Source organism: Phoenix dactylifera, chromosome 1 (assembly GCF_051530095.1).
Source record: "Phoenix dactylifera cultivar Ajwa chromosome 1, Ajwa_hap1_PhDact_Kaust_v1.1, whole genome shotgun sequence".
Taxonomy (NCBI): Eukaryota; Viridiplantae; Streptophyta; class Magnoliopsida; order Arecales; family Arecaceae; genus Phoenix; species Phoenix dactylifera.
Genome location: NC_143190.1, coordinates 59,144,456 through 59,160,266, shown reverse-complemented (window position 1 = coordinate 59,160,266; position 15,811 = coordinate 59,144,456). Strand labels below are relative to the sequence as shown.

At 41.9% G+C, this 15,811-nt stretch overlaps 1 protein-coding gene across 1 annotated transcript; it reads left to right on the top strand.

Moving 5' to 3' along the window:
• The first annotated feature begins 10,722 nt into the window (after positions 1-10,722).
• BEH4 (BES1/BZR1 homolog 4) lies at positions 10,723-15,551 on the top strand. Its single transcript, XM_008797844.6, has 2 exons — positions 10,723-12,383; positions 14,436-15,551. The coding sequence occupies exons 1-2, from the start codon at positions 12,168-12,170 to the stop codon at positions 15,234-15,236; spliced, it is 1,017 nt and encodes a 338-aa protein (XP_008796066.1). The 5' UTR covers positions 10,723-12,167; the 3' UTR covers positions 15,237-15,551.
• The last annotated feature ends 260 nt before the right edge of the window (positions 15,552-15,811 follow it).

Sequence of the window (15,811 nt, the reverse complement as noted above, 5' to 3'; positions counted from 1 at the left end):
GAGTTTTCTTTGGGGAGTAGACCGCTCTTTTTATCTTTTATCTTTTGACTATCACCGATGTCCAAACCAATATTCTTATCCATGATATTGGTGATTTGCTGGTTGGGTGTTTTTTTTTTTTTTTTTGAAGGATGTTGGGATTTTTTTTTTAATAAATTTATTTGGGTTTTTTTTTGGAGGGACTGTCATAATTAATGATTCATATTTGCATTATTTTTCATTTATAAAGAGGTATCCGTAAAATTAATTAGTACCTGCTTTGTCTTTTAATAGAATAGTTTTTCGCACGAGAGAAAAAATTCTCTTAATAGAATTATTTAGGCTTTTTTTGAGAAGCCATCAAAATTAATGGGTCTATATATGATGGCATAGTCCAACTTATTCAATTTATTGTTCTTGTTGTATTTTATGAATGTTTGTATAATTATAGGATTCATAATTTTATTTGAGAAAAACCGCTCTAATATGATGGGTGTCTGAGTGGTTGAAAGTGACAGAATCTCTCGTAATAGATTTGGTGAATGGTGATGTTTTATTCCTCAATTTATTTCTTTTCCAGTAATAGGGTTTTTGCTTTCTTGAGTTCAGAAAGAAATATAGCTTTCATGTATTTTCACTAAGTTAAATAGATAAAAAGGAACTCTACCTTTTTAGCTTTCCGCCTCTTATTGATAAGATGAGATGAATGATGGAGTGAAAAATAGAAATAATAGAGGACTGTAGCTAGGGTAAGAAAGTCAAGCCAACTCATTTTTGTTGCAATGAATTAAAGAAACCTTCTTCCATCCTCTTTTTCATCCATGCTCTTGACTATATTATTCTAATAGAAATATCTTAACCAATTCCACAATGCCGCCATCGCCAAATGGCAGAAAAGTAATTTTAGTATGATTTAATATTAAAAATATTATAAACTAATAGCCAATTCTGATTTTCAATTCCACTTCTTATTTTATACCATATTTTAGAAAGAGACACAAAAAAAGAAAAATAATAATTTATAATAACGAGCCCTTCTTTTCAATTCCACTTCTCATTTTATACCATATTTTAGAGACAAAAAGAAGGATAATAATAAAAAAAGCAGTATTGTACGTTTCCACGCACGCTCTTCCTATATGAGCTTATCCTTCAATTTATTTAATTTATCAAAACTATATACGACAAAAGAAAATCTATCCCCAAATTGAGACCATCATCATCCTTTATGTCAGCCATGTCCACCACATGTATTCAGAGGCTGAGGCATTCGCAATTGTTGATGGGCAGCCTTCAGCATTCCAATCTCAAACGACCTGTTTTGTTTGTAATATATAGTTTTCAAAAAAAAAATAGTATTTTTATGAAAATAAATTTTTCGTATTTTATAGAAAAAAATTCATAAAAAAATAAAAAAACTACTTTTGATCGGTTGAAAATTAGAGTTTTTTTTTTGTTACAATAACCACTTATTCTAAAATTTTAAGTTAATAAAATGAGGTAAATTTATTTATATATTTTATATTTTCTTACTATATGAGCCGAACTTTTCTTTAAGGGATGAGCCCAACATGTGAAATTTTTAATAATAGGATTAAAGAGTGCGAAGAGCTGAAGACAGGATTCGAACTCAAGATCTCTATTTTGATACCATATTACAATCACCACTTGTCCTAAAAACTTAAGTTAATAGAAAAAGATAGATTTATTTATATACTTTATATTTTTTTATTTTTTAAAAAAAGTATATTTAAGTTATTAAAATTTATAAATAAAATTTTTTTTTCTTTATTAAAGATATAATAGGTATTTCATACAACTTTTCTAAAATAATAAATGCTCAATCAAATTTAAATCACTTTAAAATGTGTCATTTTTTTATGATCAATTAGATACACAAAAACTATTTTTTCCGACATATATTTTACCCTTTTTTTTTTCTTTTTTTTCTTTTGTCAAGACGCTCTATGTTTAATTTTCTTTTTATGGCCATCATCCCGGTCCCCACTTCGTGTCTCCATTTTGGTGCAGCACAGCTTATTTCCAATGCCGCAGCCTTCTCATGCACCATTTCCCACTCACGGTCCCACAGTGCCTGCAAGCTGTAGTTTATGCTTCCCTCTTTTCTGGAATACAAACTCGTTACGTCTTCAGGGAAACCAAGGACAGGTTGTAAATGTTCTGGGCTTTATGGGAAACTTTGGCTTGCTATCATGGAATTATTCCAAGACGTCATGCCTTATGTCGCCCTTGAGCTCCGGACTTGCCAGACTCATCCTGACTTGAGTGGGGTTGCTGATGTGGTGGAGTGCACTCCAACAAAGAACTAGGGCTTCCTTTCCCTTTGGCATTCTATGCTTTCCCACGTATTAGTAATTATTTTTATGAGTGATTTGATCCAAGGGAGAAAGAATAGAGGACTTTTTGCATGAATCGAAATTAGTCAATGAAGTGGAGATGAAGTCTATAAGGACGTCTTTCTAATAAACTCTCATGATTTTAAAAAAGAGAAGCATCCATTATCTTCTTCGTGCACATTAATAGTTGGAGGTTAATAAATCGATTTATCAAAGCAAAAATTATTAGTTGCTCCGATAACATTGGCCACACTTTTCTAAATTCAAGAATTGGTTTAGATAGGCGGGCATGGTGATGACTTTTGTAACTCTATTTTACAGCTTTCTAAAGAATAGAAATAAGAGATGAAAGAAGATAGGATGATAGAATAAATGATGCGACATCTTCGCATCAAGTATTGCTTCTGGATTCAAAAAGGTCGTTTGATTTCTACCTCAGCGCCAATCAAATCTAAGTAGCATCAAAATATTTTGTTTAAAACAGTTCCGCGGTGCAAAGCTTATGATGAGCATTAATTATGGGCATAATTTGTTGCGTCATTTCTAGATATGAAAAAAAAAAGAAGTAAAAGATGAACATTTTTGTCCAAAGACTCATGAACAAGGAAATGCCTGGAATCTTAAAGAATGGAGCTTTCCCGCTAGAATATGGTGATACCATGGGACCCAGCCAGTCCATAGACGGGTCCAAGAGGAGAACCCCCACGGCTTCCTTCAACTTGGGCTCCAATCTGTCTATTCTGGTTTTAATTTTATTCAGCAAGTTGAAGACAGCGATATATTTGAAGTTTCTTCGATGTCACCAGGATTGTAACGGTCCAATGTTTCTTCCTCTCCAAGGCACCATAGACTTTGGTTCTAAAAATCCTTGGATTTCATCAGCTGACTCGTCACGGTGTCCAAGAAGGTTTAGACCTTGCCCCATCTCTCTAGAATTAGGACTTTGTATGTCACTCTGGTGCCAAATGTGGAGGGCAATTTCTTGCACGGTCTCTGGGATTGTGAAATGAAAGAGATTGTTGCGGGGACGGCCTTTGGCCGGAGCCTCACACAACAGCATAGCCCATATTAAGCTAGCAGAAAAAGAGGACGCTTCGGCCCGTGCGTCCAGCGCAGACGGGGGGAGATTGGTGCCCTCACGGTTTTGTCCCACAAAAGGTCCCTCTAGAGGAAAGGATTTCCACCCCTCATTTAAGGCACAGAAAATTTCCGCTACTAGCCGATGTTGGACTAAATTTAAAGCCCCCTCCCCCCGCAACATAGCCCCCCAGCGGGAAGATCCTATGTCGGATTTTACCCGCCAGCCCCCCAGGCAACCTGAGGGGTAGTCAATGGAGAAAGGAGACGCCCCTTCCTGGCGCGCCATCTGTTGCGAGGACGACCTTTGGCCCGAGGTATTGTCCGCTTTGGGCGCTCCAGCCCGCGCGTCCAGCGCAGATGGGGGGAGATTGGTGCCCTCACGGTTTTGTCCCACAAAAGAGCCCTCGAGAGGAAAGAATTTCCACCCCTCATTTAAGGCACAGAACATTTCCACTACTAGCCGATGTTGGACTAAATTAAAAGCCCCCTTCCCCCGCAATATAGCCCCCCCAGCGGGAAGATCCTATGTCGGATTTTACCCGCCAGCCCCCCAGGCAACCTGAGGGGTAGTCAATGGAGAAAGGAGACGCCCCTTCCTGGCGCGCCATCTGTTGCGGGGACGACCTTTGGCCCGAGGTATTGTCCGCTTTGGGCGCTCCAGCCCGCGCGTCCAGCGCAGATGGGGGGAGACTGGTGTCCTCACGGTTTTGTCCCACAAAAGGGCCCTCGAGAGGAAAGGATTTCCACCCCCCATAAAAGCGCCTTCGAGAGGAAAGGATTTTCATTCCCCATTTAAGGTACAGAACCTTTCCGAAGTAGGATCGCATTATTCGTGATTGCGACATGTCGCTCCGTCAAGCGTTGTTAGTTACAGCTGGGTGTGGTGACTTCACTTAAGTTTGTCCACAAAGGAAAGATTAGTTAGTTTAATGCGATCCTACTTCGTCATCTACATCTTCGAACTATTTGGAAATAAGTGCAAAAGATAAGTAATGTTTAAGATAGCTCATTAACCAAATTGTGTGACTATATATGCTCATAATCATAGGATAGGGCTAGCGAGACCTTCGGCAATCCTCATTATCATCATTGCCGGCACCATATAAACTCAGCTCAAATTTTGTGAGTTGAATTCTTCCTATGGATCTGAGTTTGAACGATATAAAGCTTGTCAATGTTACTCGTTGAATTGATCTTCCATTGCGTAACAATTACCACATTTGAGGAACCAAAAAACTTTTAGAACTATCATAGCTTCGCCTCTTAGAGTGATCAACAATTCTCTCCGAATTTATTTCTTCATCTTGAACTCTACAGCTCTCTCACAATGGCCTTGGCAACTGGGGAGCCTTCATTGGTGGAGTAAATCTACCAATTTATCCATTAACTGTTTATTAGGTTCTCCAACAATCAGAAACATTGGAAATTAGTTTCGACGATCACCAAAGGTTTCATAATTAGAAATCATGAAGGTACAATTGTGGCTGATGGGGACTCACTTGCACCAGAAATGACTGCACCCATCCTGGAGCTACAGGTTACATGGGCTTCTTTAGATTGTTTGATAGGTTTGGGTTGAAGGAGATTCTTGGGCTATTAACATCACTTGGATTCAAGAAAAAGAAATTGTGATCACCATTTCTGCATCCTGTTCATGCTTCCATGGATAAATTTTGAGCTTCCAATTCTTCAAATGGATATAGAGAAGTGAACCAGGTTAATCTTCCGGTGGCTAACATCGGTTGCGGGCTTCAGGATTTTCCATCCTTTGCAAGTGCTGATGCTGCAAGTTATATTTAAGGGAAAATCATAAAACATCCGAAGCTATGGGAGATAAAAATGAATTAGAATCCTCTCTAATTACTTGCAAACCACTTTGCTTAAAAAAAAAAAATCTCATGCAAATCTCCAATTCGTTACCTGTTGTTTGCTTGGTCACTCGTTGTTGATCGATCGGACTCAACTAAATAGACAATTGGCTCTCCATTTCTAGATGATGTGGAAAGGATATGAAGCCCAAACACCAAAATTCTTTTTGTCAAAAATCTAAAGAGCAAGGCATGGAAAAACAATGCATTAAAAACTATAAAATCAAAATGGCATTTTTTTACTGCAAAGCATATCTATCGAAAGGTAAATAGAGCTACGGATTAAATGATGTCTTTCATAATTGATCACTTAAATTACGTAATTTGGGGCCACTTGACATGTGCTCCGAATGCCTTCCATAAATATGTTATTTTTTTGACTTTTTTTGAATGTATTTATATTAGAACAGTATAATTATCCATTTTAGCCAAAAAAAAAGAAAAGAAAAATTGTTGATCCAACTCAGACTTGACGCATGGTTGAAGTTAAGATAAGGGATTCTGCACGGCCCCAAATTAAGCCCCGTCTTCTAGTTGGTTCAAATATGGATCTCATAAAATTGGAGGTGATAGGAGCAAATATGAGACACCTGATTTAATGTATAAAAATTAATACAAAAATCTAGATACATCCTAAACAAAATTAAATCCAATTCAGATGCTACCCGATCTAGACCCACCTATTGATGTATTGGATCTTTGTCTAAACTTTTAGACCAGAAGACTATCTGTTCATATAAAAGCTTGGGCTGGCCGAGCCCAGGCAGGCTTGCCGTCCAGTCGCATGTGGGCTGACTCCATTTAGCCCTAACTCCACCCGTAGGCGATAAGCCTGGCCACTCCTTCAAATACTCGGGAAGATTGGGAAAGACCACCGAGAGATCATAGAGCAAGCATTTGTTGCTAATTATTATCCTTTATTCCCATTCAATATCTCAGGCTTCTTGTTATCCTTTATATATTTCTTCTTCAATCTTCTATGTTTCGAATACTGGATGGAGTAGTCTTAGATACATGGGGCCTTTTGAAGAACTAGTTTAGGAATAGGATGAGGGTGGTGACGAGGGAAAGAAAGGAAAAAGAAAAGAATACGGGGGTAAACTAGGGGTCTCCTTGGTATTGTATTTGTATTTTATTTTTATTTTCAAAATCTAAGAAGAAAAATGAATTAGATTGGACAACAACAATTACAATGGAAGCATTTTGTTTCTAAGTTATTTATGAATTAATCTTTGCAGCTTTTGGCAGCCAAGATTTATTGCTTCTAAAAATAGCAAAAGTAAAAACAAGAAATAGCTTAAGCTTGCAAATGCTACGACATCAAGTCCATGTAGCATTAACTAATTTATATAGAAACAAAACATAAAACAACAACAATACTTGATGTGGCCTAAATCTAATTCGCCCATTATAGGTCGATGTGGCAAGTGTTTTGAAAAAAATTGAATTTGAAATTCTATTGGGATCCAAATAAAGAAGGAAATTATATCAGATTTGAATCCAGATAAGAAAAAAGTTACAACAATCTCTTAATTTTCGCCTCCAAATTCTAATGGATCTATGCTTCCTCTTCTATATAAATAAAACTAAAGGGCTCTAAAATAGGAGAGGAATGACCAAAGGCTCCTGAGCATGGATGGTGAGAGGGTCTCAAAGTGAGAAGCACCCAAGAAGGGGCTCTCAGGGCAAGAGGTTCCCATGAAGAAGCTTTCAAGCTCTCATAGCTACCTCTGTACCTGACACCTCTTCCACGAACATTACCACACGCTATCTCCTCTTCAGATAGGACGCATGTCCTTGGAGACCAGGGTGTGCATCCCTAGAGGTCACCTTTCCATGTCACCCAAGATGCGAGCACTATAGGTATGGGACGTGTGACCACCGACCAGAGCCACATCGAGCTCTCAAACTAAGCTTCCGGGTCAAGTACTTCAAGCCGAGCTCTCCTACCGAGCACTCAAGACCGAGCATTCAAAGCTAGGCACTCAAGGCCTAACAATTCGAACAGATTATCTCTGCTTTGATGTTTTTTATTATATCTCCTCTTACTATTTCACACAATTATTTTAAAGCACTGACTGACTTAAGTATCATAGAAGGCTCAGCTGGATTCATCCCGGCAAGTCTTTCTCTTTTCTTTGTGTTGGCACTCCGTCTTCCACCATCATGGATTGAGGGGGTTGATCTGCACCCTCCATACCTCTAGATCATCAAAAGATGATTGGCAGGATTTGGGTATCAATAATATTAAACAAGCCTTGAGTTACCTGGTATGATTTATTCTTAATTTGGTTTCAGATTTTTGAACATAAGAGACGAGGACAGGAAGTGGAAGAACAAGGAGGAAGAAAAATGTCAATAGTTATTTAAAACTCCAATGAAAATCTTATGATTATCCAACGCAAAAGATTGAGAGAGAGAGAGAGAGAGAGAGAGAGAGAGAGAGAGAGGCGATCCTTGACTAAAATCTAACAAAGGCAAAACCCTTAGGCATCTAGTTATGCCTTAGCATGTCCCAGCAGGAAATGCAGTGGTCCAAAGAGTCAGACGGTCCAAAGGGGCATTATGCATGAAGTGCGCATAATTTTTGCATCAAGTTATTTAAGGCAGTCTTTTGCGAGGTATTGATGCATCTTTTCAACTGTCCCTCTTTGCTTATCCTCCTTTATTTCGGTGCTAATAGCATCAAATGAAAAAAAACCCTGTGTTACGGAAATTTTTTAAGCCTGCCTACCTCGTAACATATATAACTTACCAAATCCTGGCTTCTAGTTCTTGGAGCATCAGCATAATGTTGGGCTAAACTACAAATGTATTCCTGACAGTTGCCTTTAGTTTTAGTTGAACTAAACATTGTTTCTGATGAACATGACAAGTAACATAGATGCTCTGTTGTGCTACTGCAGGTATGATTACAAATTATAAGTATAGACACTGATCCATTGATTCCAATTTTTTTTCCCCTTGTGAGCTTTTTGGCAAGAGAATTGGAAAGGTGGTGCAGGTGGCATCTGGAGCCGTTTGGAGTGGTGAATATATATATATTTTTTGGCAGAGCCATGAGAGTATAAAACTTGGACGTCATGGTGGCAGCAGCAGACATCCGGTCAGTGGTGGCCACTGGGCTGGTCGGGATAAGGTAGTCTGCAAGAAGACTTGCTGTCCCCCACCCAATCCCTTTTCCCTGCCATCATTTGACCATTTAAAATGACGAGGTGATTCCTCAAAACTGCATCCATTTGCTGAACTCTGGCTCAATAAAACCTCTTGGACTGCCCGGGTGCTATTTTGGCTTTTATCTTTCGTTCACCAAAAGTCTCTTGCTCCCTGAGGTTCGACTTGTTCGGTGGAAGAGATGGCTTTGAAAAGTTGGCAATACTTGAGCTTGAGGGCAGATTAGCTCAATAAAGAAGTCCGGAGAGGGAAGAAAACAATGTTCCGGTTGATGTGAATGTTTTTACTAGCAGGAAAAGGAAAGACCAGTGAAGGGAACAAGTCAAGAAGAGCGAGCAGGATTTGGTATGAGTTTGGTCCGGACACGAATCTAGTACGTGCCATTTCAATTTTGCCTACAGTTCTTTCTTGTGGTCCTGCATTTGATGATATTTTTCTTAGGAAAATAGAAAAGATGCCTCCCGACGGAAGAAATGTTGGACAACTTGATATCAAATTAGACCGACTTCTTGACCTCGGTATTAACCGAGACGAACAACTTTGGTAAAAATTGAAGTGCAATTGTTGGTGCTAATAAAGACCGACAAGTATGGTAGCACTGTAGTCAATGTACGATCGGCATAATTACCGTCCTGTACTACTCACACAGGATAGTTTCTATATCATTAACGTGCAACTGACCGTTACCTTACAATCAAAGCACGTCGTGAGGTAATAGATCAATATACTATCCTATATAAAAGGATGATTTGAGAATCCTCATGTAAATTCGTTTTAACATTTTTTATACAATTTTTTTCATTTCCACACAATTCCTTCACTATTCTGATTTAGGTATCGAAAAGTCCTCCACTGAAAATTTTTCGGACCGAGCAATGCTCCGACCTTGGCTCGGAGCATAGACAACATACATCACAGATCCCAGTTAGGATGGAATCAAATCCAAGGCTCTTGCATTAGAGGCAAGAGATTTTATCATCTCAATCTGTGGTAATTGTCTGTATCTAATGATCTCGCAGCAACAAATCATAGAGTGTATTATTACCATTTTGCTTACCCACTGATTTGCGATGGGTGGCCACTCATTTCTTTCATTTAAGTTGCTGAAAAAGTTGCATCGGGCCTTGAGTTGCTAGGAAAGGTATATTATATAAATGACCATTCATTTTTAAATTTGTAAAAATGTTGTTTATTTTTTGTAAGATTAGTCTCTCTTTTTTTTTTTTCTCTGACCAAATTATCATGCGTACTATTTTAAGTGTACAATTTGGCATCAAATGCACATATTTATATAGATGGAACATAGATATTATTTGACTAAAATATAAAACAGAACTGATTTTATAAATTGAAGAAATCTACATGGCTAACTCCTAAAATATTATGGTAAGAAATATATGCTCCTAAAATAGCTCACGAGAAAGGCTCATCTTTAGTGCAAAAAAAAGAATTCATGTTCCTTCCTATAAATCTACTATTTGACCGTACAATAATTTTTTTAAAATATATGGATGGATAAAAAAGTTTGGAGTTCTTTGAGAGATGTGCAAGGTATGGTTCAACGATCATTATCATAGAAAAAAAGATCAAAGAAGATCAACCACTCTTTCCTGAAGGATATAACAGTTGTTTCATGGGGCCTTGATAACGATGAGTCGCTGCCACGTGGGGCACCTTGATGGATAATAGCTAAAGACTGATAAAAAACAAAGATTTTAATCACTTGTCTCCACATGTGAACACTGAACAGGGGATGGAACCAGAACAGAAGGATCACTTTATTCTTGTTATCAATCTCGTGGATTTGCAGGTAGAGAACGAAACAAACAAAGTCTTAACCTTTCACCCTCAATTTGTTTCCTTGACTTCGAATGTGGGTGATCCAGGCGCTAACGTCACCATCTTTGAACTATTACTTTCTTTTATCTTTATTATAACACGACGGTGCTAATAAACTATTACTCATGCTTCTTTTTTCTCAATTTGTGACTATTATATTCTAATTAGCGTAATTAAATAGAAAGAATTAAGATATTGCGTGATTCGTTCGCAACCCTCGTGACACTTTGGATGCCCACGCCAATCCCTCACCTCCGGTCTAAGATGCCTCCAAAAACCGGTACCGGCCGCGGGCCACGTGACGAGCGCACGCGAAAGCGGGCGGCGAGCGCAGCGAAACCACGTGACCGGCGGCCCGTGAGGCCACGTTTCGGTGGTGGAGTCCAGCGTTCGGCTTAAAAGCAGACGCCCGTTTCAGATCCGACGGCTCGCATTCCTCCGGCTTTCCTGATCCCCCAATCGTGGCAATCGCGTAATTGTTAGAACTCTAATATACGCAGTGCCACGTGGGTGGCAGGCCGATCGGGCTGCATGTGACCCCACCGCTGCAGCGTCGGGTGGAGCCCGACGCCTCCCCCGCACGAGCGCCCACTGCCCTTCGACGACCCACCGTCACGTGGAGCTCGGGGGAGGTGTGGGATGGGTACCGTTCCGTTCCCACCGTTGCGTCCAAGCTACTGTGTCTTGCGGTTGCAACCGGCGATACGAGCGCCCGCACGCAGATTTCTAAGCGGGAGTTCAGATCTACCGTACGGAAAGCGGGATTTTAAGTGTGCGGTCGCGAGTCGCGGAGATTTGTCCTGATGAGCCGTACACGTGAGGCTGCTGGGTGTGGTCCGCTGTCTGCGGGCCCCACTGGTTGAGCCCGGAGCCGTTTCTCGCCGCAGAGCGGCACGTGGAGGGACGTCCTTCCCGCCTCTCTCATCTGATCCTTTTCCTATTCTCTCTCCCCATTTTCTTCGCGCACGGCTTCCCTCGGATCGGCTAAAGTTAGCATTGTTCTCACCGTCTGATCATGGATGTGAGCCTGATCTAGCCGTCAATCTATTCAAGCCGACCGAGCCAGTGCTAAGGTTTCCGTAGCCCATTGCTTTTTTTAGGCACCACTCTCCTCCTCTGAGCATTACTTTCCATTATCCTGCACCTGATTTGACGAGTCTCCGCTTAGAATTTCAAGGCTATCCGCTTCTTCTCTCTCTCTCTCTGAGCCAAAGGCCGTGAGCCCGTGAGATGCCATGGAAATTATCAGAATCGTCTCGGTTTCCATAAGGAGCCATCTAATGATGGCATCGGCTCGTGCCAAATGGCTCCAAGATTAATTACCCTCATTTCCTACTTTGCCCTCTTTCGATCCCTCGATCACGCGAAACATATGCACTGATATTGGTGGCGTTCCCGTAGTTTAGTTAAAAGTTATGGGTACTTACGAACAGTCATGTCTTTAATGCCCCCATCCCCTCTATAAACCTCCGTTGCTTTCAGTCGCGGCCTATCTCGGACTTCCCTGGCTTTCAGCTAACTTGGCTGGGCGGTCGGCAAGCTCCGGCGACCTCCCCGGCGTCGGAAACCAAACCGTTTTTCGCTTTCTAATCTCTTCTATTCGATCCCTTCCTTTCCTCTTCTCGATTCTCTGTATCTTAAGATCCAGGATCCACCAGTTTTCCGGTGGTTTTCTGTAGGCAATCGCCATGAAACTGGATATCTAAGGCCATATCGGGCATCTCCTTGGAGAAATTTTTCCTCCATTTGAGTCAGATCCTGTATCGCTGCCGTTACCGGGTGTTATTCCGGTCCGCGGACGCGGTTTTCCGTGCAGTAGCGATTTCTCCATCGGCGGAGAAGGTTTTTCGTTTGATCTAGTGAAAGAGAGATGCCGTCCGGGACGAGGCTACCGACGTGGAGGGAGAGGGAGAACAACAAGAGGAGGGAGCGGCGGCGGCGGGCGATCGCCGCGAAGATCTTTGCGGGGCTCCGCATGTACGGCAACTACAAGCTCCCGAAGCACTGCGACAACAACGAAGTCCTCAAGGCCCTTTGCAACGAGGCCGGCTGGACCGTCGAGGAAGACGGCACCACTTACCGGAAGGTGACCACACCCCACTCCCCCCTTTTGCTGCTTTTTTTTTTTTTTTTTTGCATCCGTCTCCGCATTCTCGCTAATTTCCGTTATTTTTACGCAATATATAATCCATTTTCCAGATGAAAAAAATTGAATTAAGCTTTCAAAAAGTGCACGATAGCCGCACCATGCTATCGTGCATCCCCGAAGAGGGGGCTGGGAGGCGCCGTGCGCTTTTCCGACCCCCGGCACTTCTCATCCGCCAAGTTTTGCTAACATGCGCGGCATGGCGCATGCTAGTGGTCATTCCCTGGATTTGCTAAAATATACTGCTCACGTGGAGCGATGCTTTTGCTTTTCTTTTGTTTGGAACGGACGGCTCGAGATCGGTCGGTGCACGTTAGACTAGTTTAATCCTAAAAAAATTGCTCTTTTTCCACGGAATACTAAATAATTCTGGGCGCCGGACTGGGGCAACTATTGGAGCATGGACCGTGCGGACGATTTTACCCTGACAAGGATTAGATATCCCAAGGGCAACCCTCCCTCCGTCCATTGCGCATGGAGGGCAAATCCGTCATTTAAACGTGATACGGAAGAGGCCCCTCCTCGGTGGTGTTTGTCCCTAGTGTCACGCAACCCACGCGTTGCACTAGGCAGCATTCACGACGCCATGTCCGGTGGCCGGTCCCCATTACTTCCTCTGACGAAAATGCCCCTCCTTTCCGTCACTTTTCCGGCAAGCCCACGCGTTTCCCGGCGCGCGAGGCGTTGCTGCGATGCCCCTTCTCGCGCGCGCGCGCGCGCGCGCGAGAGAGAGAGAGAGAGATGGTGGTTTGTCTTTAGGACTTAAAGCTCCCTTATTTAGGGGGAGCAAAGAAGAATGGCACGTGAACGCCATTCCGGAAAGTATAGTTTAGAGGGGGAGAAAGGGATGGAAAGGTAAAGGGTACGTTGGTGGTGGTGGAGGGGACATTGACTGATCTCTCTCGCACTCCACTTTCCTTTATAATATGACCGTTATCTTTAAAGATCTTTTTTAGGTAACGTAACGTGGAACGTGGGAAGGGAGTGGCATATGGTACACTATGTATGAAATTATGCAATGTGGTGGGGAAGGGATAGGATTTTGGGACCAAGTGGTGTTACTGTTACTGAACTTGGGTGGTGGGTATCTTGTCCACTTCTGGATATTAACAATTCTTTGGCCCGTTGCCTTTGTTTTTTTTTTTTTTGTGTGCCTTTTGAGGCAATTAACCCAATTGAGGCATTCAATGGTTTATACGATAATGGCTGGAGAATCCAATTGGTGACGCATGGAGGCGTTAGGTGAGGTTTAGGTGGATTAATAACAACCCTTAAACTATGTAGTTTCATAACATTGATGGGAAAAGGCATTATCAAATGGGTATTAGGCGGAGTGAGCATAGACAGTACAATGTATTTGGGGTTGGTTTATGCGCACGCGCACACACTTTCACATGTATAATTTTTGGTAACTTGGTGATGATTATAGACCACTATGCTGGAAGAAATATATATATGTTTTTTGGGAAATTTGGAAGTTGGGATTTTAACTTGAAACTTCCCAGCCAACTGCTTCATGCCTGCGGAGACATAGTTATTCTGAAGTTATGGGTTTATGATTTCGTGCACTCCGCAAACCCAATTAACGAAGTTCTAATCCTTTAACCTGTTAGTGCTTCCAGGAGGCATTCATGTTGGGTCATTTTCTTTTTCACATTCATTTTTCCGAGTTTGTTACTGGATAACAAAATTATCAAAATTGCGGCCTTAGATAAGGCAGATTTGTTAAAGACAGCTCTCTGTTCAGTGTTGATAATAAAAACTTGCGTAGCGAAATTTACACATTTTTTCCTTATAATTTCGAATCCCATTCATGCATGGTATAACAGTATAATAGCATAGTTATTATATCGTTTCGACCAAAATCAAATGCCTTTTCTTCATCCCAAATAGTTTGGCCTTGAGATGTATATGATTCTGGGGAAGTGCCAAACAGAAGTTGAAAGCACTAACCTGTCATAATACCTGCATTTTTCTGTTCATCATTTTCAGGGATGTAAGCCAGTTGAGCGCATGGATGTTGTTGCCGTAGGGGGCTCAGTTTCACCGAGCCCATGCACATCTTACCAGCCAAGCCCTCGTGCATCCTATAACCCTAGCCCGGCCTCATCCTCCTTCCCAAGCCCATCCTCCTCTTACATCACCAATGCTTACAAAGGAACAGATGGCAATTCCCTCATCCCTTGGCTCAAGAACCTCTCCTCAGCCTCCTCCTCCACATCCTCCTCGAAGCTCCCCAACCCCCACCATCTCTTCATACATGGAGGCTCCATCAGTGCCCCTGTAACCCCTCCACTAAGTTCCCCAACTGCTCGATCACCTCGCATTAAGACCGACTGGGATGACTCAGCAGCCCAGCCACCTTGGGCAGGTGCCCAGTACACTTTCCTGCCTTCCTCCACCCCGCCAAGCCCTGGCCGTCAGGTCCTTCCTGATCCTGCATGGCTTGCAGGGCTCCGCCTCCCATCTGGGGGTCCTTCATCGCCCACCTACAGCCTTGTCTCTTCGAATCCATTTGGCTTCTTCAAGGAGGCATCGGCCGGTGCAGGATCGTCCAGAATGTTGACTCCAGGACAGAGCGGGACGTGCTCTCCTGTGCCAGGTGGAGGACATGCAGATGTTCAGATGTCCGATGGCATTTCGGATGAGTTTGCATTTGGGAGCAGCAGCAATGGCGATCTTCCAGCAAATGGGTTGGTGAAGCCCTGGGAGGGAGAAAGGATCCATGAGGAATGTGCATCCGATGAGCTGGAGCTTACCCTTGGAAGCTCAAGGACCAGATCTGGTGCCTGACCAGCATTCAAGATCATAAACATCTCTTTCTCCTGTTTCTGTTAATGTGCTGCTAATAGAGAGGTAGAGAGGGTTCAAGATGCCATCAGTAGTTTCTCGTCCCCTTTCAGGAGATTGAAATAGGTTAATTCTGTTTCAAAAAACAGTGAATCTGAGTTATGCCCTAGAGAGTGCGGTAGAAGGAATGGCAAAAATTAGAAGTTTCTGAGAAGAATGAGGGGACTAGGGACAGGGTATTGTGAGTAAGGTTCGTGTGGAATTCTTTTTGCTGTTTTAACATTATATTTTAGATTACATGGATTTACTTTTACCACCCGTTTTTCTTGTTCGCATTGTTATATATCATCATCCATGCAGCACTTTTATTGTTCTTTTGCGTTTCATCCCCTGCAACGTTGTACTCAAGCTGTGAGAATGTCTTGTTTTTTAATTGGCAGTTAAAAAGCATAAGTTCTACCTGTGTCAAGGCTCATCAACCTAGAGTCAATTTCTTTCCAAAAAAAAAAGCTCTTCAGGATGGCAATTCTTTATTTTTGCTGCCTATTGAAGAGCGATGTGCAATTTAAATTCTCAGA